The 25,523-nt window shown below is 44.2% G+C and overlaps 2 protein-coding genes across 3 annotated transcripts; one reads left to right on the forward strand and one right to left on the reverse strand.

Moving 5' to 3' along the window:
* Nucleotides 1-8,025: 8,025 nt before the first annotated feature.
* Nucleotides 8,026-10,392, forward strand: lbx2 (ladybird homeobox 2). The gene is made up of 2 exons (XM_029165866.3): nt 8,026-8,703; nt 9,246-10,392. The coding sequence occupies exons 1-2, from the start codon at nt 8,379-8,381 to the stop codon at nt 9,707-9,709; spliced, it is 789 nt and encodes a 262-aa protein (XP_029021699.1). The 5' UTR covers nt 8,026-8,378; the 3' UTR covers nt 9,710-10,392.
* A 3,159-nt stretch (nt 10,393-13,551) lies between these two features.
* pcgf1 (polycomb group ring finger 1) lies at nt 13,552-18,090 on the reverse strand. 2 transcript variants are annotated; one of them, XM_029165868.3, is made up of 9 exons: nt 17,956-18,090; nt 16,938-17,043; nt 16,672-16,824; nt 16,418-16,489; nt 16,115-16,220; nt 15,974-16,016; nt 14,441-14,524; nt 13,868-13,948; nt 13,552-13,734 (listed from the first exon to the last, which is right to left on the reverse strand). In XM_029165868.3, the coding sequence occupies exons 1-9, from the start codon at nt 18,040-18,042 to the stop codon at nt 13,684-13,686; spliced, it is 783 nt and encodes a 260-aa protein (XP_029021701.1). In that variant the 5' UTR covers nt 18,043-18,090; the 3' UTR covers nt 13,552-13,683. The 2 variants fall into 2 exon arrangements, with proteins under 2 accessions (XP_029021701.1, XP_029021700.1); XM_029165867.3 differs by having other exon boundaries at nt 14,441-14,527.
* Between the last annotated feature and the right edge of the window lie 7,433 nt (nt 18,091-25,523).

Raw genomic sequence — 25,523 nt, forward strand, 5'->3', positions numbered from 1 at the left:
CGATGTAAAAAAATCTCCTGCAAGAGGTAATAAATTATAAGATATCCCACTTTTTTCTGGTCTCTCGAGCGTCTAAAAGTCTCATATCTTTATTCTTAACTGAAAGAATAACACGTATCATGTTCTCATTACTGTCCCACATTTCTCACCAGAAATTGGTCATTATCTGAGAGCCGAGCGATTCCCATGCAGCGCGTGACATCAGCGCGGCTCTGACTGAAGACGCCTTTATCGCGCGGCTAATGGTTTTCACTTTAGCACCTCCTCCTCCTTCTGATTGAGGGAAAAAAGAGGAGACGGGCTGCGTCAAATTAAATCTTCTGTAATAAATACAAGGCAATAACAGTGATTTAACAGCTGGCTAAAAGCAGCCGGACACGTTCCAGCTCGTCCTGCACCGCGCCGTTGTGACACTCGCTGTAATTTACCAGCTTATATTTCACCTGTGTGGACAAATTCATTGTTCCATGAGCTGCATCGCAAATGGGCCAAAGAGCAGCGTGTTTGCCAGCAGCCCTCGCTGTTTGCTTTATCCTGCTGAGGCGAGAGGCGATTTCTGCCTGGAGACTATTCATAATTCACATTAGGTCGTAATCGTGGAAAGGAGCAGTACTTTTACTTTGAAAACGACTACGTCATCTGGCAGCGGGACAGCGTCGGGAGAGCGTCTCCATCCATCTCGGTGTCCAAGTAGGCAACACAAACACCGGGAGCTGCTGGAAATCCTTTTTACACCTGTTGCTCTCTGCTGGGAGTCCAATCAGAGCAGAACAGTCAGGAATGAATAACATTAGTCAGCCTCGGTTTCTACACAGCTCATATCAGTTTGTGGAGCTCCGGGTTGTGCTTAAAGCTCTAGAAGCAAATGAATCTAGGAAGTTGACATTTTATTTTGAAAACAATAATGAGTCATTTTTAACTCATGTTCACAACAAGTTACTGATTTGTTGATTATTTGCCAATTTTAAGACGCTAAATGGAAATGAAATATCAACGTTAGGGCAAACTGTAAAGTGGCCTCAGGACGTAGAAATAGTGAGCTGCTCATTTTACCACGGTTCATCTGCGTCTTCTGAGTTTGGTTAAAAATGCTCATGCAGCGACCAGAAAATCATCACTTCTTTAAGCAGACGCCCAAGGTTTTATTTCAGCCCTTTATTAATCGACTCCTTATAAATAATTTATTGTCTTTTGACCTTTAACCTCAGCTTTAAATAAAAGACAGCACAGTCACAGCTTTCCCTCGTGGGGATCATCTAACTTTCATCAGAGACTCGTGAGACAATGACCACATTTAGAAATGACCTCACTGGACAAATAATATGCCTCCTAATATCTAGGACCATTTATTGTCCTGATCTGTTGAATGAAAGCAGGGAATAGAAAGCATTTGGTTCCATGGGATGTGAAGCTCAGCCAAATGACTAAATGTAAAGTCAATGCTGTAACTCACTGTCAGATGCCCAAAGCTTGAGTTGAACTGTTGGCATCATAACATGTGTTTACATTCTTACACTGAGCCTTTCATGTGCAGGTCACAAGTATTGTGTGTTCAGAGGTATTGTTTGCACCCAAATCTAAAAACGACAAAATACTTCTATCTAAAGGTGAAGAAGCTTGAACAGAGGAGTAAATGAGGTCTAAAATGTGGACGCACAATTTAAAGTCAGACTGTTTTACTGATGACATTGTGATGATAGATTTGCTTTAGACTCTACTTTAAGTTCCTCCTTGTGTCCTCAGCAGGATCCCATTCACCTGAGCGTGTGCTCCTGCTGTGCAGGTGGGATGTGTTCTACGCTTAGTGGAGTGGCTTCACTCCCCAGAACATGACGTCCTGCTTCCAGCACTGCATACGTCCTCCTCCTAAACGAAGTTTGACCTTCCCGGTGCCTGGCGTTGCTCTGCTGTGGGTCCCCGTCACCCCTCACAGCCCCCCTCCCCCCTCTGTTTTTTCCACAGATGGATTTTTTGTTGCATTAATCCCACAGATCAGGTGGGTTTTGTCAACGTGTTAAACTTTAATACTTTGGGTCATTTATCTTTACAGCCGAACCCGGGGTCTGTCAGCAGCCAGACGAGCTATTTCCTCATTTGGTTTGGAAGCAAAGTGGTGCAGGAGAGAGCAAAAAGGGGGGTGGGGGGTGATGAAATGAAGAGAATTGGGGGGTGGGGGGCAGCACTTAATGAAATCCTGATGTGAGGAGGGAGGGGGGCTTGGTGGAGGGTGGAGGGCTGATCTCGGAGGTCGAGGCTCCAAAACCATCCCAGAAAAGCGACGGCCCTCCAGAGATGTGGCTTCACTTACTCCTTTATTGTTTTCTCTACGTTCCGAGGAGCAAAGAGTGTTCGACGACGTGCCCCTCATTACCTCTCGGACGCCGCATCGGGGACCTGACGGGCGCCCAAGTGGACAGGGATAGAATTGCAGGTGATTAATTTGCAGAAAGTTCCCCTGGAACACAGAGCGTCTCCACAAGCATTTGTCTTCATTTGCCACGATATGAACACTGAGGAGGAGACGGGCCTTAGGAGCGTGGACCCCCGTTCTCCCTCTGATCCCAGAGAACAGCAGTCCAACGGCACGTTCAGGGACGGTGCTGTAGAACGGCTCTTACGGCTGGATGTGTTCGGAAAACAAACATTTAGCCGCTAAGCGCTAAAATAATGGGCAATTAGCGCCTTCATTACAACGGTGGTACATGCATTAGTTGTGTTGCCTGTGCAGAAGTGAATGAAATGCCACCGCTGTAATTGTAGTGTATGAATGTGAGTCTGTCAGAGACACAGTGACACGCGTGAGCTGGAGGATTCACACACGATCACATACTATCACATACTATCACATACACCTGAGACCACGGAAGCGCCACTGGATGTGTGACAGGTTCAGAGTCGTTTAAGGTGAAATGAGGTCTGATTAGACGCTCCCTCTCTTTGTTGTCCGTTAAAACTAGAGATAAGCGAATTTATTGCACGGGAACAAGAACAAAAGCATGTGATTCAAGTGGGCATCAAAGCAAATGAATGACAAGGCATGTTGGGCGTTCATGCTGTGGTCGACTGCGATCACAGAGGAACTCAGTGACTGATCACCTATAAATAGACCTGTGTGTGTGTGTGTGTGTGTGTGTGTGTGTGTGTGTGTGTGTGTGTGTGTGTGTGTGTGTGTGTGTGTGTGTGTGTGTGTGTGTGTGTGTCTGTCATCTCAGACTGAGGGAGGTGGTGTTGTGTAATAGTGTTGGATCGTTCAGGTGTTCCTAATAAAGCGACCAGTGAAAATTAAAGGTGAAAGCAACCGACTAATTAATATGATAATGATGTATTTTTACTACTAACAAAAACACAATTAGTTTGGAGTCACTGGTCACTTTGTTGCTCTGCTTGGGTGAGCTGGCTTGATGCCACACACACACACACACACACACACAAACACACACACACACACACACACACACACACACACACACACACACACACACACACACACACACACACACACACACACACACACACACACACTCACACATATAGCAACAACATTAATCTAATGTGTGTATTAGGTTCCATGGGCCGACCTCCGTTCAGAGGACTAATTATGCAGTAATGATGCTAATCAAGAGTCAAACAGAAGAAGCATTCAGGCCTAATGCTGTAATCCTGCTCCACGCGTCTTCCTCCCGGAGCCTGAATGGACCCTGGTGGACCATTAGAGAGCAGGAGGATGACCACGGTTCTGGTCCCGAGGGACAGCGGGTCAGCGAGGCTGAGACAGAAGGAGGCCAGAGCTCCTCTGCTCAGAGCGGATCAGTGGGAGATGGTACCGGGTCGGGCCCAGCAGAACTTGGTCGCTGACATATACAATGAAGGCACCCACAGCTCCCGCTGCCTGAGCTCTGCCCGAAAAGGAGAGGAGGCTCCGTGTGCTGCCAGATGTGAGCGAAGGTGTGGAACGGCGCTGCCATTTTAACATGAATGATTTTTTTTGCTTTCTTTAAGTCCTGAGGTTTTGTCACAGATGCTGTTACCACACAGGATTCAGGGGAGCGGCAGCGTGTCCCTGTCTGGAGCAGAACACACACAAACCATCTGCTCCTGATGCGGCGTCCTTTTATTTCATTTAATGTAGGACAGGACATAATGCAGAGGTGGTGGCGTTAAAGGCCTAGTGACATTTAGAGCTAAAACAATGAGTCAGTTAATCAATATTCAATCTGCAGGATATGTTTCATAAAGACTTAAGATCCCCCAATAACAATTTAAGGACCTTTTCAGATGTGAAATATTAACAACTTCATAAATATGATTTTATTGGTTTTTAGAACATTTATAATATATATATATATATATGTATGTTGTAATATGGAAATTATTATTGCCTTGTGATCTAAGCTGTTTTGGATGTGATGTGTATTGCGTAATTCAAAAAGCAAATATAAAGAAAGAAAAAAGATGACTTGTTTTTGTGGGCTGGAGAACAATGTTCCCTCAAACACGATGCTTGGATGGCGTGCGCGTGAATTTGTGTCTGTTCCTGCTCAAACCACAAGAGCCTGTCAATCAACAGTAATTGCTCTTCTCTCGCTCTCTCTTTATAAATCCAATCAACGCCAGCTTTGGACATAACACACAAAGACAAAGGGGTGATGCCGCTGCTGATGATGTAATGGAGCTCCTCGGCCAATGAGAACTCGCGACGTCACGGCGCGGACGGCTCTTCACCTCCGGAAGAGACGATCACCTGTGCGCGTTCACCGGCGGAAAGAAGACGAAGTGTAGCGGTGCGTTCGAGGACAGATTGGAAAAAGGAGATTCCGCGCGTGACTGTGATTCCAGACGATAACAGACATCGAACTGAACTGACCAGGTGGGATGAGTCGGATGCTGTGCCCAAAACATTACGCAGGAAAAATAAACAATAAAATCAAATAAATAAAATAAAAATACGGGTTTTTAACATTGTTTGAAAAACACTGCCATTTGAAATTACATGAATTGTTTTAGGAGCTACACCCTCTCCAGCACACGACCCAGTTCCTCATCAACGCACACCTTCAGCTCAACAGGCCCTCGGTCAGCACCAGCCCACACACACACACACACACACACACACACACACACACACACACACACACACACACACACACACACACACACACACGCACACACACACACACGCACACAGCGCCACGAGCAGCCTTCTCCTGGATCGTGTTATACTGCGGGCGTTAACAGCTGTTTGGTTTCATAGACGTGAGCGCTGCCTCTTTACAACACCACTGCTGACAAAGACGCAGCCTGTGCGGCCTTCACTTTTTTTGCAGATGTATTCCTCGTGATATTCTAAAAATAATCCCAAAGTGTCCAAAGGACGAGGATTTATTAAACACGCCATGCAGAAATTACTCTGGCCTTTCAATGGTTTTGTTTTTTTTATTGAGCGTCGTTAGGTTTTGGGATTTAATCTGGTCGCGATAAAAACAATATTTTAACTAACATATTAAACGATAAAACAACACGTATAATTTAATGCTGGAAACATGCACCGACTCGTTGCCTTTCCCAAATATTTTGATAATATTTCCCGCAGGCTGTTTGTGCTGCAAAGCGACCGACTTGGAAACTCGATGAAGTCCATGACCTGCGTTCTGCTCCCGGATCGTTTATCTGTGAGAGACACCTGAGTGGAGGCGGTGGCGGCGCGTGGCCTTCTGCGGTGCTGGGCGGTAACGCGTTACGGCCCTGTAGCAAATTACATGTTCGGGATTATTATTGCAGTTGTTGCATTTGTCGTCACCTTCTGCGGTCTCCGACGGGGGCTGAATTTGATACTCGAAGCATTCCGCGATATTCGCCTCGGACCACAGTGAATTAATTCGGTGATTAATGACAGAACGGCTGACCTTTACCGGCTGGGAGTTTTCCCACTGCTTTGATTTTATCGAGCTAAACGATGAATCACTGCGCGTTTTGCCCTCCTGTTTGGTACGAGACCAGTGATTTTTAATTGCACGAAGGGGCGAAACGGAGGCGACGTGGAGCCGCGTGACTAATTGCTCCTCACAAAGATAAAGTCTAATATTGCCCGTTGAAAGTGGCGCAGGTCAACACGTCGTTTAAGTAACGGGCCTGATGTGAAAGCGAAGAGAATCATTCAGTGAAATCTCTCAAGAAGTGATGATTGATGGTGTCAGCGGCTCTGCTTCCAATTAACCTTCAAATTAAGCCAAAAGAAAAGAATCTGGGCATCTTCGCTTGAGACCTTAAAGCTCATTGGATCACTGTGTGGGGAGGCGTCAGAGCTGATGCACCTAAACCACATTTGAGGGTTAATAGTGCTCAGATAATCTGCAGATCAAATCTAAAATTAAATCGAAATTAGGGCGTTTTTCTTCGTCTCACTCTCGGAAAGAAAACATCAGCTAAAAAACGAAGACACTGGATTTATTAGCCAGAAATAAAATAGTATCTTACATCATGTCCATTTATAAAATGAGAAAATCAGCAAAATAACGTTTATTTTTATAATAAACATATTTTTATCTCTAGAAAAATGTGCACACTAAATGACTGTTATAATTTATATTTACTAATTATAAATTTAACTCTGAAGGCGTCAGGATGAATGCCTGTGATTTTAATATATGTTCAGTCCAACATGACATTTTATCGTCCTGCACGTTTATGCAAAGCATCCATAATTTTGTCCAAATTCTCAAACTGAATTTTCTCCCTACAAGCGCCTCGTTGTGCACAGATATCTGTTTAAAGCAGCCACAAAGCGCGGAGCTCCAACGCAGCTAATAGAATTTCCTGCTGTTTTATAACTCTGTCCCTAAACCAACGTCACCATATGCTCCTGTTGGCACGACGCTGCGCGCTGGTTTCCGGGGCGCAGGCGTCGCCCAAACGATCTGATTGTTTTCTAAAACGCAGAAATGTCTCCAGCGCTTATTTCATCAAATGTCTTCTCACGTGCATTATTCGCATAATTTGACAGACCTTTTTTAGCTGTTTGTTTATTTTATTTTATTTGTCCAAAAATAATGTTAAAATGTTTTATTTAGGGTCATGTTATGGTCGTTACAGATATTTTCAACTTTAGGCGTAAAGTTATTTTTCTTCAATTTTCGTTTTGCTCATAAATATTATAAAGTCTAAAATGCAATAACAACCAAATAAGACTTCAGGCAGAGACTAAATGTATTGTTCGCTGTGACGAGCTTTACAAGAAGGTGCATTTGCTTTCATCAGACGTACCTGCTGCTCTGTTCGGCCTCTAAGTCGCTTCGTTTTCTCTCTCTAACACGTTTTCTCCTCATGTCCTAAATTACCTTCATCCTCCGTCTTCTTACGTGGAACCACAGCACGGCGTCACACATTTTATCTGCATATTCTCCACCACCGCCTATTACAGCGTAGCCCTGGGTCCAAACCTGCAGGGTCGTGTTGAAGCGAGGCTTGTTTATCCAAAGGGAGGACACACATATAAACGAACGTCCTTAAAAAAATAACGATAATCAAGTTTATATGTGTACTCACAATTAACCAAAGACTGGGGTGTGTACAATAACAATTAGGTTTAGATGCCAAATGTTTATTTTCAGCAATATTATTATTGCAATGTATTTAAAAAAATAAACCGAACAGACGTGAAAAATAAACCGTACTATTGCAACTTATAATTGTGTAACAGCGCCTAACGTGCCCTGTGCGTAATTACGCACAAAAACGATAAACCTCTGATCACAGCTTGGGTCGATCGCCGGCTCAGTCTTCTTCCAAACTTTTCAAAATGCAAAGACGCTGGTGGCGGTGTTTGTGTTTTCATGGTTATCAAAGATCTCTCCCTAGAAGAACAGACCAGCAGAGGGAAACAGATGCATAAACATTTCAGGGCATCTTTCGCCTCTGCCGCAACAGACTCCTCCTATTCCCCACGTCCAATTAGTTATTATGGCCCGGCCCTTTAAGACGCAGCAGCGGGTCAGCAAGTAGTGTAGTGTTTCTCTAATTGAACTTCGCCCAATCAACAATAACTCGTTAGCAATCGCTTTCTTTTTCTTGCTGCCTGAGTTGGCTTTTCCCCCTTGCAGTGACTCGCCCCCTCCAGTCTGTTACTTCCTAAAGATCTACATGGTGCTTGGCAGAGAACCGCAACTCTCCAAGGGGAATACAGTCCGGCTGCCTTTTTAACTACGCCCGAAGCATGGTTATTTTGGAGGAAATGCGTCAGGCGAGCTAAGTTGCGGCATTCGGCTTTAAGTGTGAAAATATACCGGGGGTCTGCGAGAACTGCGAGCACCGGAGGAAACGCTTTTGGACGCTTGAATGAAATAATCAAGTTTGGTGGGAAGCAGCGATTCTTCGGGACTGCGATGACCTCCAGTAAAGACATGAAGGCAGGTTCTGTGTTGCAGTCTAGCGGCGAGGACCGGAGACGGGCTCCGCTGGACCAGCTGCCACCGCCGGCCAACTCCAACAAGCCCTTGACGCCGTTCAGCATTGAGGATATTCTCAACAAACCCTCGGTAAAGAAGTCGGTCGCCAGTATCTGTCCGCCGAGGGTGCTGGAAAAAGTCGCGAGCTCCAATTCGGCGAGGAACGGGATCACCACTCCCTCCTCGCCGCTGTGCGCGCTGGAGGAGCTGGCCAGTAAAACGTTCAAGGGTCTGGAAGTCAGCGTGATCCAGGCGGCAGAAGGTAAAAGCTGGCGTTTTCTGCTTGAAATAGCGCTGTTGTTTTTTAAAGTCATCTGAATGGACGTGTTTGCTAGGAAAGTTATCAGGACGTGGAGGAAATGTGAAAGCAGAAGCTGAGAATGCGACATTTACGCAGTGACGTGCGTGGGTTTGAGTAAGAAACTGCTAAAATGCCGCTGTCAGTGAGCCACAATAACGACGTCTGTAAAGACGTGCTGAACGGAAAATGGAGACCGAAGCACATGGATGTCATATTCTAATTCATTACAAAAATATATACAAGTAATAATATTTGTTTATGTCAATATCTTGGGAAATTATATTTTGAGGTGAGTTATTTCGTGCAGACTTGTCGTGTGCATTGAATTATCCGCTGTCCTGCGTCCACACAATGTTCTACAAGTGTGTGATGTTCCTGATATAAATCTGGCTCATATTTGGTTTAAGGCTCTAGAACCGGGACAGGCCTGTCCGTGGTTCCGCTGCTTTTGGGGACAGTGACCCGTGCGGCTGTTTAACGTTTCCGTCCTCCTCCTCTCTAAGGTCGCGAGCATCTCAACGCCTTTGGACAGAGACAGACGTCGAAAAAGAGGAGAAAGTCGCGGACGGCCTTCACGAATCACCAGATCTACGAACTGGAGAAGAGGTTTCTGTATCAGAAGTACCTTTCTCCGGCCGACCGCGACCAGATTGCGCAGCAGCTGGGTCTCTCCAACGCGCAGGTCATCACCTGGTTCCAGAACCGCAGGGCCAAACTCAAACGGGACCTGGAGGAGATGAAAGCGGACGTGGAGTCGTTAAAGAAAATCACGCCCCAGACGCTGCAGAAGCTCGTCAGCATGGAGAACATTGAGGAGAGCCAGGGCGGGGGGTCCGACGCCAGGTCGCCCAGTGTGTCCCCGACCTCCCAAGGACACCGGGCCTTCCCTCAGTCCCCGTCCTCATCCAGGGACCAAACCACGGATGAGTTCTCGGAGGACGACGAGGAGATCGAGGTGGATGATTGACAGTCAGGGGCCTGTGGTTTTCATACATAACAAAAAATATTAAAAAGGGGGCATTTTTTTCTTCCCAAACTTTTGCACGGATATTGACAAAAACGGAGAATATGCACAGTTCTAAACCTTTCAGGAAGGTTGTTTTTGGACGCATCCTCCTCTTTTTTCAATTTTAATTTATTAATCGGACCTGTAAAGCCTTCCAAGCCTGTCGTTTATGTTCCACCATGATATTGGAGGAATATTTGGTTTCCTCACAGACAGTCAGACACTCTCAAACTGTAATGGTACAGGGGGACTGAAACTGTGTAAACATTTTGATGTTTCAGTGTTGTTTTCAAAGGAAGGGGTGGAGGCGTTGTGCAATTATTTTTCTCTGACATTTGCATTCTTCTGTTTAAGGAATCGGATCTGCCAAATATTTAAATGACCCCCTCCTCTTCTCCGTGTTTTATTGTTTGTTTTTTTACACGCACAGCTGGGTTTCGACGTGTCGGTCCACCCCACGTCAAGTGTAAAACCATTTTTCGTCCTCTGCACGGCCTGTTGGCAGCGCGAACGGACGGAGGCGTCAGAGCAACTGCAAACTTTTACAGTTGTGTATATAGATCAAACACACTATGCGATAATTTTATTGTAACATTCTATTTAATCAGCATCTATGTAAATAAAGGTTATATGATATTTCAAGACGTTCTGGCGCAACTGGGTTTGTGCTTGTGCATAAAAATTATTTTAAGGAATTTTAAGAACAGGGAAAAATACTGGTGGTCTACGGAAAATTTTAATAAAACCGTAAGCGTTCGGTTGAGCCATAGGATCATTGTAGAGCAAATGTAACAAATATTAGTCGAACATTTCTTATTTTCAGTATGTTTTTTTTTTAACAAAACACAGAGGGAACACACCAAACATTAACCAGAAATCCGCTCTGCTTGGTTAAAATGTTCTTTTTGAAGAACTGACCCTCGCTTTCAGCCTTGAAGTGCCACGACTTCAATTAGCAGCCGTCCACTGCCTTTATTCCCATTGTCTCGCTGGGCTTTGAATACATCTTGTCACAAGAAGGTCCCGGTCTGGCTGCGGTGTTAAGAAAGCTCGCCTCCACCCCTGCGCCATATGTTTCTCCCCTGCTTCCATACGAACCGTCTTTAACACAACTAGTCGACATGATTGATTAGGTTAACCCGCCTTTGCCTTACATAAAACAGCTTCCAGCGAGCCGTGGGCAATAATGGCACGCATCTGCCACTCTCAAGTCGGGTTTGTTTGGAAAGAGAGGAGAAAGTCTCCCATGAATAGCAAATGGGTTCGTGTGAGGATCCTAATGAATAAACCTCAATGGGAGGCAGTGGAAACGCGACGTGCTGCTGCTTCGGACCATTTGCAATCGAGAGTTTGGCGTCTGTGCGTAAAAGTGTGTGTGGAATGGAGGTGGTGTTCGTTATTTAGTGATAGAATGCGGGCGTATTTTGTCTGTTTATTCCTCAGACATTTTATTTTAGAAATTGTCAACAATGTAATAACTGAAGCTGTGCTAGTGATCGTTAAACCTTTTAATTAAAACGCATTTCCTGGTGCGTTCAGCGAAAGTATTTTTTTAAGTAAAAAAAAAACAACTAAAACCTTTAGAACATCTTGAGGGTTTAAAAAAGGAAATCAAATTAAATATGAGAGCAGGAGGAAACGACTTGTTTGAGCACATTTCTCCCCTCTTTTAAAAGGGTGAAACCGAGCAGGTTGGCGGCCACAATAGAAGCAATCGGCTGGAATCACGGAGGTTGAAAAGTCAAGTAGGCTTTTATTAAAGAGCTTCTCTGCACTGGCAGCAGGAGACAACACAGCGGACGGAGCTTTAAACAAAAGCCACTTGAGTCCTCAACGCGCTTCAACCTCCATCTCTTAGCATTTACCTACCAAGAACAAATACCTGTACTCCACGAGGCACGAGGCCTGCTGGTCTTGTGGGGTTAATATATTTCCAATACAATATTTTAAATTTAAAAGTACAGTAATAATATTTAGTATTTATTATTATTATATTAAAATGCAGCATCAATATGTCGTTTTACAGGAACATTCCTTTTGAAATTCAGCTCATCAGATGCTTCTCACAGGTGAATCACAAACGGCCTGTTCACCAGCAGCCTCTATTTTAAGGGGCCACATTCCTCCCTATTTATTGAGTAAGAAAAGCCTGGAGGTGGTAGATGACAAGTTCCCATCTAACCCAGCAGAGCCTGGAACCCTCCTGTGGCCTCAAGGTTACAGTTTTAGGGGATTGTTGTTTCCAGCCTATTGAGGCCTGAGGGGACGTGCTGGGGTTTGTGAGGGCGGCTGTAATGTGCTTCTGTGTGTGCAGCTTTTCAGACTGTGGCTACAGGGGCCTGGCTCAGTGCAGGCAGCAGCTCAAATTAACCGTACACTCATTTATATTCTATGTAATATTATATTAAATCAAGACAACCAGTTTTTATAAGCATTGGTGCCTCAGTGATGAGAAGCTCTCAGTAGCTGCTTTATTTCAAGTTATTTATCTTTGTACTGAAATAGAAAATTATTCTGCTCTTGATGAAATGTTTATGGAGTTAAAATATCATTTGTAAATTTTATGACAAGCCACAGTGAAATTAAATGAAACCTAGAAACCACCTCTAATGTAGATTCAATGCATTCGTGTTTTCTTAGTACTGAGCTGAATCACACAGTAGCGTTAGTGAAATGCTGTCTCCTGAATTAGATTCAAAGCTTGTGTTCATGTTATGAGGCGGTCGGGCTCAGAGTCGCCCCTTTCATTCTGGACACAAGCGCTGAACTTCTGCCCCGCGTCTGAAAAGCAAGTGTGCCACCTAGTGCTGCCCTGAATGGACGAGCTACTAAAACCTGCATTAAAATACCTCCACAGTTAGAGTGTCACATAAATATTTTTAATACCAAGTGAGACAGCAGTTGGCTCAGGTACTTTAGTAATTTGTGATGGCAGCTGCCTGAAGAAGCCGATGTTACACATGTGGCCGGTCAGTCGTAAGAAGTGGAAACTGCCAGCGGTGGCTGTGCAGGGAGCTACGTCATGCTAACTTCCTGTGGTATAAACTATGATGGGCCATGTGTCATCTCCAACGCACAGCCACGCAGGCTGGGAGCTTGATATGGAAGCCACAATATTAGGAGCTGCAGATCGGAAAAAGCCTCAGATCATAAAATAGGAGCCAACAGGACCTGCTGGATTCTGCAAAGGAACTGCAACACGGTCCATTTATTTCAACATGACAACTGCCCCGAACACAAAGTCAAAGCTGGGCAGCAGAGGCTCTAAAACAAGTCCGAGGCCAGAATGTGTGGCAGAACAAAGATTTGCTCATTCCCACATGAAACATGGCAAAAAACCAGAGCATGGACGGAAAACGTAGCGTCCAGATGTGTAAACGCAGATACAGAAACACAGGACTCAGGAATGAAGTCCGTTTCAGTGGTGCTGCTGGGAGTTTGCGTTTTTTAAGTTTCTACATCGCAACAATTTGCATCAAAGAGTCTTTGATTTGTAAATGCGTCACAAAACACCAGAACTAAAACCGTAATAACAGCCGCTACACTGCAGGACACGCCTTCGTTTTACTAAAAACAGTTTTGAGAAACTTAACTGAAAAACAAGGCTGGGAATTATCCTCCAGTGTCTAAATGTAATAAACCAACTACAAATGTGCTTTGATGAGGACACGAGAAATCATTTGTATTCACAGTCAGAAGCTCGTCTAGAGGAGACGATCACGTTTTTCAGCAGCTGTCTGAGGTCCAGACATAACTAACGTGTTTGTATTGATGAGGAAATATAATTCGTCATTAATGCAAACCAGTGTTTACAATTTAAAATTTATTTCAAAAATACAAAACGAGGAAAAATATGTATATGTACACAAACACTATTAAAATAGAATATGTATGGTACAAAATATGTACAGCTGTTCTCCGACTGAAAACAAACCCTATCTCGGCCTTTTGTCCTTGATGATGTAGTGAAGCACTAACGGCTGAGCCTGCAGGAGATGAAACAAATATTAGCTTCATTTAAAGAGAACATTTAGTAAAGTTGTGTCCGAGTTCAGCCATAGCGCTCGTGTCTTGCCTAAAGGAATGTGCTGGCAAGCGCTGACCGTAAGTGAACTGTACCTTGCCAAACCAGTGTGACAGCCATAAGCGCTTCATGGTCATGTGATCGGGCAGAGACTCATTATTGAACAACATCTGGACCTGCAGGGAGACCACACAACCAGATGTGAGGGGATATCAGAAGGGGATATCTGCGGTTGTTTGTATTTTGGGAAGCTGTTTGCATGGTAGTAAAACACAGGTCGAGGAAGCAGTGACCCCAAAAAAAAAAAAAAAAAAAAAAAAAAAAAAACTTCCCACTTAAAGGCTCCACGAAACAAAGACACAAATATAAGACGTGGAGGTTATATAAAACGTAGAGGTTTACATTTAAAAAAAAAATAATAAAAAAAAAAATTAAAACAACTGTACACACACACACACACACACACACACACACACACACACACACACACACACACACACACACACACACACACACACACACACACACACACACACACACACACACACACACACACACACACACACACACACACACACACACACACACACACACACACACACACACACACACACACACACACACACACACACACACACAGTTTTGTAATGAGTGGTGCTTTAACTGACCTGGTGCTTTTCCACGTTTAGCCGATGACAGAGCACTTTTCGTAGATGTCGGACCTCCGCTCGAACGGAGCAGCGAACAAACTTCTGCTACAGAGACAGAGCAAAATACTGAAAAAATGCAGATGAACATATGCCTTTAGCCTTTTAACGCTTCTGAAGGAGGCCGCTCTGTTTCGATGCGGTCAGCAGCGTCACAAGCGAGGTTTTGTGTTTAAGTTTGTGCACATGAAGGCTGCCGTCGATAGCATCGATTTAAGGCCAGCGTCCAGTCTTTAATAAAGCAAGCATACACAAGGAAGCAGTGCATCAGCGGGGTGTGGCGTAACCCTGTTACCACTTAGATTTACAACTGCAGGATTCTCAGGTTACCGCTGGACGCTTTCCGCTCGCTGACTTATGACACAGTCTGAACTGCAGCAGGTCAAAGCTGAGGCAAAAGCCCTTTTAACAAATTTCCATCTCAGTAAGAACAGTGCGATGACAGTTACCACTGTTCAGCCATTAATGAGAGAACAGCGTGCTACAAAGAGTTAAAAGTCAAATCCACAGGACCGAGAGAGGAGCAGGCTCTGGCAAACCGAGCCAACATTACACCCAACAGCGTGTTTGTGTTTTATTGCAAAAGAGCAGAGTCGTCATCGTCAGCCAACCACAAAGCTCATAGTAGAACACGTCAGAGACAGAAATAGAAACAATAAACCTGCACTCCTCCATTATAGTATCATGGCACATTAGAGACAGTGGTAAACAAGTTAAAGATGAGACAGGGAAGATCAAAGAGGTCAGTGGATTACTAGTTAAAACCCTTTGAAGTCACTTCATATAAAGTCTTACACAGATTAAAAACCTAATATTTAGTATAAAATCTATACAATCTATTTTTTACCTTTAAACTTCTGTCTGTATTTGAAATGTAACAGTAATTACATTACTGTCCAAAAGCTAGAAGGGATCAGTTGAACAACGGTGCCCCCTGCTGGCTGATCAATCACAAACTGCGTGTCTAATAATGTCATACTTTCATGTACACCATAAGTCTTAATTAAAAGCTTTCAACGTTTTGTCCAATCTCACATCCGTCTCTTGTCAAACTGACCCTTCAGGAGGATCTGGCCACATACAATTAAACCGAACAGTGAGAGAGTTGACCTTTTTCCCCCAGTTTACTCAGCAGTTGATCAGCTGCATATTTAAATTGGCAGGATGTAAATTTGAATTTTGTACTTTATTATTGTTCTATAATAACGTTCCAAAAGGTGAGGCATCATAACTTATGCTTTATTTTACAATATGCCTTGAAGAATTCCACATTTTTATTGGTCTAAAATACTAGATTTGTGAAGTTTGTTTGCACAAGACATTCAGTGTTTGTTCTGCTTCCATAAAATATATTTCTATTGAGTCATAGAGAGCAGCACTAAGAAGCAAATGCTACATACTGGGAATGTAGTTTTATGATGCATGTCAAAGCAAATCTATTCTAACTTTTTTGTAATTATTGCTTTAGTGACAGTGTGTTGGTACAGTACTTACCTGTAGAGTCAGTTTCGTCTTATCTTTCCCAGCAAGAGATGAACTGTAAAAACCATGTAACACAGACATTTCTTTATTTTATAAGACACACAAACACATATCTCCAATGCAGATAATCTATTGGGACAAAACTAAACTTACCTTAGCCTTTCTAAACAAAGCGAAACCTGCTCATCGTATCTGTAGAAGTGAGCTTTTGAATGATCAAAGCTTGTGTACGGTAAACCTGTGGCATCTGGTACAGAATCTAGTGAGAACAAAAGTAACGTTGATGAATTAAAGAGCATGGCCAGCATGTTGCGGTTAATGCAAACTGGAAAATGAATTAATATGCAACCAAATGAAAACATGTATACACCCCCCCATCAGTAATGCAGATGTGCTGAAAACACCTAAACAGCTAATGGTTGCTCAAGTGCTGCAACAAGACAGTGAAGGACTTACCATCTCCAACAGGCTGAACGACTCGCTCTAATCCACGAGACTGATAAAACTCCTTTATTCTTTTGTCTTCACCTGATTAAAGAAAAAAGTATGCCATATTCACACAAAGTCAAAACCTAAACACTGGCAGCATGAAGAAGAACTTCACTGGATTCATGAGCTTCATTAAATCATAACTGAATTGCATAAGATGAACATAAATAAGCATAAGTTGCTCTTTAATTAAGAGGTACTTTAACTTTTTTTATACATACTTTCTTGAAGTCCAGGCACTAGTTTGTAGACAATGTCCTGCATCACTCGATCCAGTTTGAGGTTGAGCAACGGCTGGGTTTCATGGATTTTGATGTTGCACATCGGACAATACTTGCTCGTTTGCAAATATTTCACAATACAACTTTTACAAACTGTAGAGAAGAATAACAGACAATGAATTATTGGCCTAATTTTCTCATCTAATTTGGGCATTTCAGTAATGAAACAGCAAAAACACTTCAAGTCGTGGTTGTGTTAAACTCACATGTGTGCAAACACTCTGTGATGGTGGTGGCGTCTATGAAGTAGCCTGCACAAAGGTAGCAGACAATGTGTTCGTTCAGGTCCTTGATCTTTAACTTCACCTCTTCCTGTAGCGGCAAAGCAAAAAAAAAAAAACTCTTAAGTCTAATTAAACCTCAAGTTCAAAATATATCTCTAACAAACGATGTTTGCAGATCCTCAGCACTGGTGCTGGTCATCTGGAAATCACAAAAGCATAAAAACCAAACCATGACATTTTAGCACAGAGAAGCCACTGCAGTGCTAACAAAAGCCATGACATCACATCTGCACATGGCTACAAGGCTGCGCTAATTTGGCGCAAAGGTCCAACTCAAACCTTAGTCTGAGTGTCATAATGTTGCTATTGAACATCACATGGGTTCTGTGATTTTACTTGCAACATTTTGTGCATATCGACAAGCACGTGGCTAGGAGAACAGTCTTGACCTTTGACCTCCACCCTTGACTACAGCAAACCGACAAGAATAAGGCAATAATCCAACCCACAAACCCAATTAACTCTAGTTTTAGTCTTGATAGTTCGCGGCATCGCTAATAAACAAACGAGATAAACACGAAGTTCTTCCTGTCCGACACAAACGGAGGCAGTTGGTTCAGCGTTACCGTAATACGGAGAGTAGAGAGCCCACAGAACGCTACGGCCGTTATTTCACGGTCCCGCCTCACGCCTGCATTGCTTTTAAAAGGACGTAAGTGTACGCATGAGATTCAGTGTCAAAAATAATCAAAATTACAGCTCGTTGATGGAATTTCCGCACGCTGAAACACAACAACACGGGTGCGCCCCCCGCCCCCTACTCCTCCACGCATGCTCAGAAGCACCTCTCTTCAGCATCGCTCTCCTTCTCTCCATCAGCGCCGCGGAGACGACAACGATCTCGCCGCTAACGCGCGCTTAAAACTCGCCTCCCTCGCAGGCTACCCCTCCGTACGTTTCCAGCACGGTGTGAATGGAGTCCAGCAACACGGCCACTCACCTCGTTCCTCAGTGGGTCCAGTTTGTAGACGGACTGTAGCTGATTCCGTAGCCGCATCGCTATGGCCATCGGACCTTGCTCCGCCATCTTTGGGAATTATGCTTACTTCCGGGTAAACCGGATGTGGCATTTTAAGCAAGCTGGAGGAGGCGGGTAATCGAGGAAATAGTAAATAATGGAAAAATAATAACCTCGATGAGTTTATATAAAAAAATTAAATAGATAAATACATGTTTTTATTCGTACTTTAACTTTAGCAACAACTTTACAACAGGATATGTCACAAAAATAAGATTATACTACTAATACAAGAGTAACTTTCTAACTACACATGTTCACAACGGGCAACTATCTGATATAATATAAAACGCTGACCTCAGTCAAATTTTACTTTTAACTAGAGTTCTGATCTAATGCGTGTGTAGTGTTAGAAACCCTGGGGCAATGAAAGGCCTGAGCATCATTAGTCCTGGAATTGTTTGAGTCTGAGCGTTGTCAAATTGATCTGTTTGTGTTGCACCTTTTTTAGAAATTGCATGAAAATCCTCTTAGACAGAGGCAATGCATTGGCTGTTACAGTAATGTTTATTTTCCAAAACGATTCACATAAATAATACACAGAAAATACCAGGTGACCTAATGTTCAACAGGAGCCTGCGAGCAACCAACATCATTTAATTATCAGTTTGTCTTATTTTATTATTTACTTAATATGATTTTGCAGCATGAGGTTTAAGATTCCATCTTGTAGAAAACTGGGACACTGAGGTGTTACTACTCCTAATTGTTGCTTTGTTATAAGAATTGCTTGTTGACTACTCAGTTAATACGTTATCATTTGTGCCTTTCGTCTAGTGTTTGGTTTCTGGGCGCCTGGGGACATAATGAAATTGCTGTATATAATTGGAGTCAGTAGGGGCTAAACAACCAATTTTCTCCCAGGGCCTCAAGGCGGTTAATCCAGCAGTAATTAAACTCAATGACCAGCTTCAGCACTATCAACCCCATCCCACACTGTGAAGGTTAATACAAAGAGACCTTACAAAGCTTACTTTAATCACCAGAGTTCCAGGATTTTTTCATCCTGGAACGTTTCTGTTCTTTTACCTGCTATTCTCAGTTCTTGTCAGTAGATGGCACTGCAGGCATATTTAACTGCCACAGCCTTTGGCTTCTGCCGATTGTCATTTAACATGACATAAAGAAATGTAATGCAGTCAGTAACACACGTTGGCTCTTAATGCTGATTTTGAAAAGAAATGCCAATAAAGCATATTAATAAAACTTGTTGCTAATTTGATCACATCATTGATTTGTTTTAATAACAGTCATTAAGTTAATTTCTGCCTGATTACGCATGTAAACCAGCTTGTGATAAGCTTCATTGCTGTATACGGTGCTTGAATGTTGGAAGCTTCATAAAGTGCACAAACATTTTTGGCACTTCTCCAGATCAATGGGAAAAGCGTGTTCAGACTGTACCTGTGTTCCAGGATAATGAATGAATTGTACGACTACAATCCTTAGCAGCGCAGAGAATGTGGTGGCTCCTGTAACCTGAACCGCCTGACAACCTGAGAACTACAGTGCTCAGGCGTCATGGAGGGCAGGCTGCATGCTATCAAATACCTTGATGCGGATGCCCATCGACCACACATGACCAGTAGGCGCTACACTGGTGACTGCCATTATTAGAAACTTGCAATAAAATACTTTACCAGCCGATGCAGTCTGTCTTAAGTCTGGTAACCTTATTATGTGTGATGGGCACTGAGCAAAGCTGGGTTTAACTGGTCTTTGCAGTGGTAACCACCTTTCACTTAGAAGAGACTCCCCAAACTGTTCGGTGGGTCCAGTGAGTGTTTCTCTCCCCTCCCTCAACGAGAGCCATCAAGGAGCTCTTGAGAAAATCACTGAACCTCAGCTCAGCGGCTCATATTAGAGGACTGTGGTTAACCAGGACAGCTCCCAGACCGAAGTACGTTTAAATATGTGTCAATAAGAAGCCGGGCGCTGAAATAAATGAATATGCGTGCTCAGCTAACTCGTCTTTAGCTAATCATGTGGCTTATGTAATTGGCACAACATTATCTAAATCAACAGTTTGCATTGTGCTGTGCTGTATTTTTAGCAGCAATGAAACGTCTTTTGCCTGTTCTACTCGTGGTTATTACTCAGACGTGGTCTAAAACCAGTTTGTGTTTCCAAAACTTATAATTATTTAATTATAGGATGAATGAAAAGTAATAGCTTTGTGGAAAATTTGATTTCCATGCATGTTGAAGAAACATATTCTGGTTGTGGCTGAGTTGCAACTGAATTAGAGTCTACCCTGTTTCAACAGGTCGGTATATTGGTGCTATATGTGGAGGTCTACTTGATCCCTCCCGGAGGGCTTACGAGCCATGGACCACCCAAAAGCTGCTGTTCTAAACAAAGACTCGCCTCTCATTCATCCTTTTGTAAATTCCCAGTGTAACAGAATGACTGGCAAGTTTGTCTTATTCCTACTGCCTTCACTAACTCTGCAGCAGCAGAGATGCATTGAGACTGGTTAATTTGCCATGAATGCTTTGTCTCTGGGTGTCTATCAATAATAGATCAGACTTGTAAATACGCTTTCTTTGTAAGAAAACGACTCGGGACTTTAAGCATCAGCTACAAAGCTGCGCTCATTCATCTTTTTGTGAAGGAAAGCATGTAACACCTTGCACTTTAAGACTTATCGCCGTCAGATGAAAAGCGAAGCGCTTGCCAGTGACGTTCAGGGAAGAATCAGTCAATATAAATTGGGAGGCACAAGCAATATATTTCTGTTCTTGGCAGCCTTTTTGAGTTTGAAGAGCTGTTGTGATCAGTCTCGCTTCACTGAGCCTTTATAGTCGGGCCTTGTGTCCCCTGCTGTCTGCCATTTCCTCTTGCCATGTAATGTCTTATCTGCTGGGTTTGTGAGGTCACTGCTTATCTGATTGACAGGGCTTTGACTCCACGCAATATCCAAATAACCTGAGGGGCCTGGAGGCGGAGGCGGATCACAGCATGGCAAAATCCACCGGTCGGCAGAGCGAGCGAGCGAGCGAGGGAGCGAGACTGAGCGAAGAGGCAACGGAGCAGGCGAGGAGGGATCCAGGCCTTTCATGGACCAGCATTACTTCATGTCACACTTGTGGACTTTAGAACACGTTTTCTTGGAGCGTCTGCAGATCTGCCAGTTATTTGTCCCGTCTTTCACTTCATTTGGAAGTGAGTTCATCCCATGGATTAAACACCTGTGAGGACTACAAAGCCTGTGTTATGACGAACAATTAAGGGATTATTTTTCATTGAGTAAAACAGACAGACTGGCTTGTTGGATGTACTCGTCTCTTCCTAATAAATAATAAATAAGCCATGCATGAGGAAGCTCCTCCAAAGCGTAGAGCTATGAATCAACTGGCGAAGCACAGGGCAGATAGAGACCCCGTTTACCTCTGTGCAGGACATCCTGTGCCAAAAGCAAGCAAACAACCACCCTGCTACTAGAATCTGCATCCAGCACGGCAGAAAGGAGGGCCCCATCTCCTCCCCCCTCGCACAGCAATCAGAGCATGCAGGGCTGGACTGCAGCTTTTGTCTCCTTTGCTCCAGCAATTGGCCGCCAAGTGGCAAGCTAATGACGAGAGCCCTCTTGGAATGACTCCAGAGCAGTACAGCTTGTGCTGCTTGATGTGCAAGGGCATAATGAATGATGTAGGGCAAGCCCTTAGGCCTCCCTTCTGGCAAAAACCCAGAACTCCAAATATCACAGTCTGCAGCGCTTCAAATCCTGCAAAACGTACGTGCAGAGGAATCTTTCTCAGAAAGACTAACTCGTGTTGACAGAGTCACAAAACAGCTTAGCAACTTCTCACGTATCTGGTTATTTGAGAGGGACAAAGACACAAAGCTAATGCTGTGACATAAAGTGTGTGAGTGGTGGGAGACGTAATGGAGCTCTTCCAACAAACACGTGGGAGGACATTCTTAAGAAAGCGTGAAGGCAAAACAACCTGCAAAATGACAGCAGACGTGTTAACATCATTCAAACGCAGAATGCAAATAATGAATGAGATGGAAGGCGTCGCAGCAGCAAAGCCCAGATCCACGCGTGCGTCACGTCTGAGCAGCGTCATCCCACACGGTGACAAAGCAGCAGGTCTTCAGGCATCAGCTGGGTGTAAAACGTTCCTCTCTGTGTTTGTGGAATAAAGAAACGCTGGCTTCCTGCGACTGTGGCTCCTTTAACCCCTTGCTCTGAGTTCAGAGAAGCAAATAATGAATGACACACTCGGGAGATGCTGCGATAAGAGCCGTTTGCCAATAAGAACACTTGGCTTGTCAGTGTCAGAGGAAATAAAAGCTCCACATTAAATCTTAATAACGCGGCACAATAGAGCTTTGTTTCGTGTTTACATCCCACACGTGCGCGTGGCTCTGACCTGCAGGGCATGCGCTTAAACGCACCAATGGAACGCAGTGAGCTGCGAGAACGTGCAGAACGAGGTTCTATTAGAGCCATTTCAACCTGTACGTTCTCCACAACAGGATCCTTCAGTAGCACGGCCATGATGAAATGCCATAAAGTCCTTGTAGAAGCACATGGAGGCAGGAGGTCTGCGGAACCGGGATGTTACTGCTGAGAGCTCAATGGAAATGAAAGAGCACAGTCTCGGCCTGAAGAGCCATTACTCAAGCCCTTGTTGCCTCGAGGGCTTTTAATCAAAGCACAGAACGTTTGGTGAAGTGTTCCAGTAACATGGAATATCCTGGAAATTGTTAATTCCCTGAACCTCCCAGAACTTCTGTCTCTCAGCTTCTCCCTCACACACACACACACACACACACACACACACACACACACACACACACACACACACACACACACACACACACACACACACACACACACACACACACACACACACACACACAGGCTGAGATAAGAAGATTTGTTGCATGTGCTCATAATTCACCCGTTCATAACAGTACGACGTCACGTTATTTATGGATGAGGGTGCGTTGTATCAGCTCTGACTTCTGATCTTGGCGATTGTTCATCTCCCACATGATGCGACGGGAATCATGTCCATTCATACAAAACGCCAACTCAGACGACTTGCTCCTCTCGTCTGCTGTATCTGCAGGAGGTGCTCGAGCTCTTATCACACCACATCTTATCTTCATGGGCATTTAAGAGAATAAGGGTGAAGGCAAAACAAATTCAGCTCAGAGGAAGCATCACTTAATTCACAAAGAAGAAGGAGGGAACGCTGCCTACATCAGACCTTTTTGTGTTCAACAAGCAGCATGTATCAGGCTGTATGTTGTATTATTATTATTGTTATTATTGTTATTATTATTAGTATTTTATATTATTATTATTATTATTATTATTATTATTATTATTATTATTATTATTATTATTATTATTATTATTATTATTATTATTATTATTATTATTATTATTATTATTATTATTATTATTATTATTAAAAATAATGTTCTTCTTTCAGACACTTTGATCAAATGAACATTAATGAATTCTGAACATGTGACGGTTCCACTGATCGACAACCATGTGCAGCAGCGTTCATGGGGGATTCAGCGTCCGTCTCTGCTGAGATGCTGCTGCTGCTGCCGTCACCTTCTCATTTTCTGCCCCTTCTGCAGCTCGGCTGGCTGCTTCCAGCGCGGTGGCCCATAGAGACCAGCCTCCAGCGTCCAGATAAGAGCACATCAAAGCTGCCTCAGAGGCCGCGAGCTTCCATGTGTGTCAGATAATGACCGTGCCCTGATGCCCGACAGTGATGTGCTTCAAGCTTTCTTTTTCTCTCAGCCTCCTGTAAAGAATTTGATGAGGACCCAGAGGAGACGACCCTCATCGCCTGCACTCGCTTGTGTTAGTAACGGACTTGTTTTGGAGACTCGGCCCCGTGGGCTCATCTTCTCTTCCAGCCTCTCATGCAGGCGGCCTTTCATCTGTCTCTGCTTTATCTTTGGTTCCGTAGCGTGTCACCGCCGCGGCCGTCAGCCCGCCGTGCCGCCGCCGCCGCCGCCGCCGCCTCCGCCTCCACCTCCACCTCCACCTCCACCTCCACCTCGCTTCTGTGGTGACCAGGAGTTCACTCTCATTGACATCCACAGCGTGAGACACTCGTTACACCAGATGTGAATCGATGCCACTCACCTGGTGACTTCCTCAGCTCTGATTGTCTGCAGCTCCAACAGAGAAACAACTTAAAAGTGAATGGGAACCTGTTCATACAGTGATACTGTCACATTCAAAGAATAAATTAAGAAATTAAAATCTCCTAATCAAAATATCTTATCTTATTTCCTGGTCTGCAACTCTAATTCCTCCACAAATAAAGAAACTGTCAAAGGCCGTGTGTGTGTTTGGGCCCCGTCGAAGAAAGCAAGCGCATGCACTAATTACAGGGAATCAAGGACTAAGTGGTTGGAGATCAAAGGGAAGCATTCTTCTAATCCTGGAGTGTTGCAAACCTTTTGTAACCTGCTCGTGGCGCTCCACCACTGTTTGACATCTATTTACTGTGGAACCATTAATTATGCGCCTGCTGTTGTTTACTGAGTGCGGGCGCTCGGACAGACCCCCCCCCCTGTTTGCTCTCAGCTGAAGGTGAGCTCCCCGCTCATCTCCGGCTCTGAGCTGCCTGCCTGCTTCCTATGTGACGTAGGCGCACAGATTAAGGGGGTGGAGCCTTGGTGGCTTTCGAGGTTTGTATGTTTGCTCAGCGCTGAGATGAGAGACCGACATGTGGCTGACGACAGGCGTTGTGAGCTGCCGTTGTTACAGTGACAGGCTGCGTGAGGTCCAGGAGGTATCTATCATTTCACCCACAGACCCTTTGCAAACATCGTCTCCCGTGGGTGAGTGTCGTGTGTAAAGTCACAATCAGCCCGTTGCATCTTGCTGCAGCTTCTTTGAGCTCTGGAGGATGTGCATCACTCATATCGGCCTCATCTCTTATCTGAGTGCAAACGCCATAAAAACCATCTCTAGACGGATGCGTTTGCTTCCGCCGGGTGAAGTGCAATCACAACATCCTGTGCTGGGGTTATTCTCTGATCCTTGCTGCGTATCTGTATTTGATATAAAACCGGGCCCGTGGCGTTTAGACACGGATCAAAGGAAACTGACCTGGAGTCAGACGAGCGTACCTACTGTCTGGGCCCATTCCTCCCTGCGACGCGTGGCCACAGCTGCTCGTTGCTGAGGTTTGGTGAGAACCAGTCCAGTGCACACGTTTCTCAGCTAATGGAGAATTTGCAAGTGAGGCCTTTAATTTCCTCGATAGGTGGGTGGATCAAAGATACGATGCGATTAAAGGAGCAGCAAAGTGAAGTCTGCTGTTCTGTGTAGTGGACAGGAGATGATTTGCTTTTTAAGCTCAGAGTGAATCACATGAACCGGGGCTCATTTGATGACTGGGTCGTAATGGCAGCCTGAAAACCAAAACATGGCTGAGGACAGTGAACCTGGTTACCTTTTGTTCTCAACGTGCACAATCGTCTCTGCAGATTTGTTT

This window comes from Betta splendens, chromosome 10 (genome assembly GCF_900634795.4).
Source record: "Betta splendens chromosome 10, fBetSpl5.4, whole genome shotgun sequence".
NCBI lineage: Eukaryota > Metazoa > Chordata > Actinopteri > Anabantiformes > Osphronemidae > Betta > Betta splendens.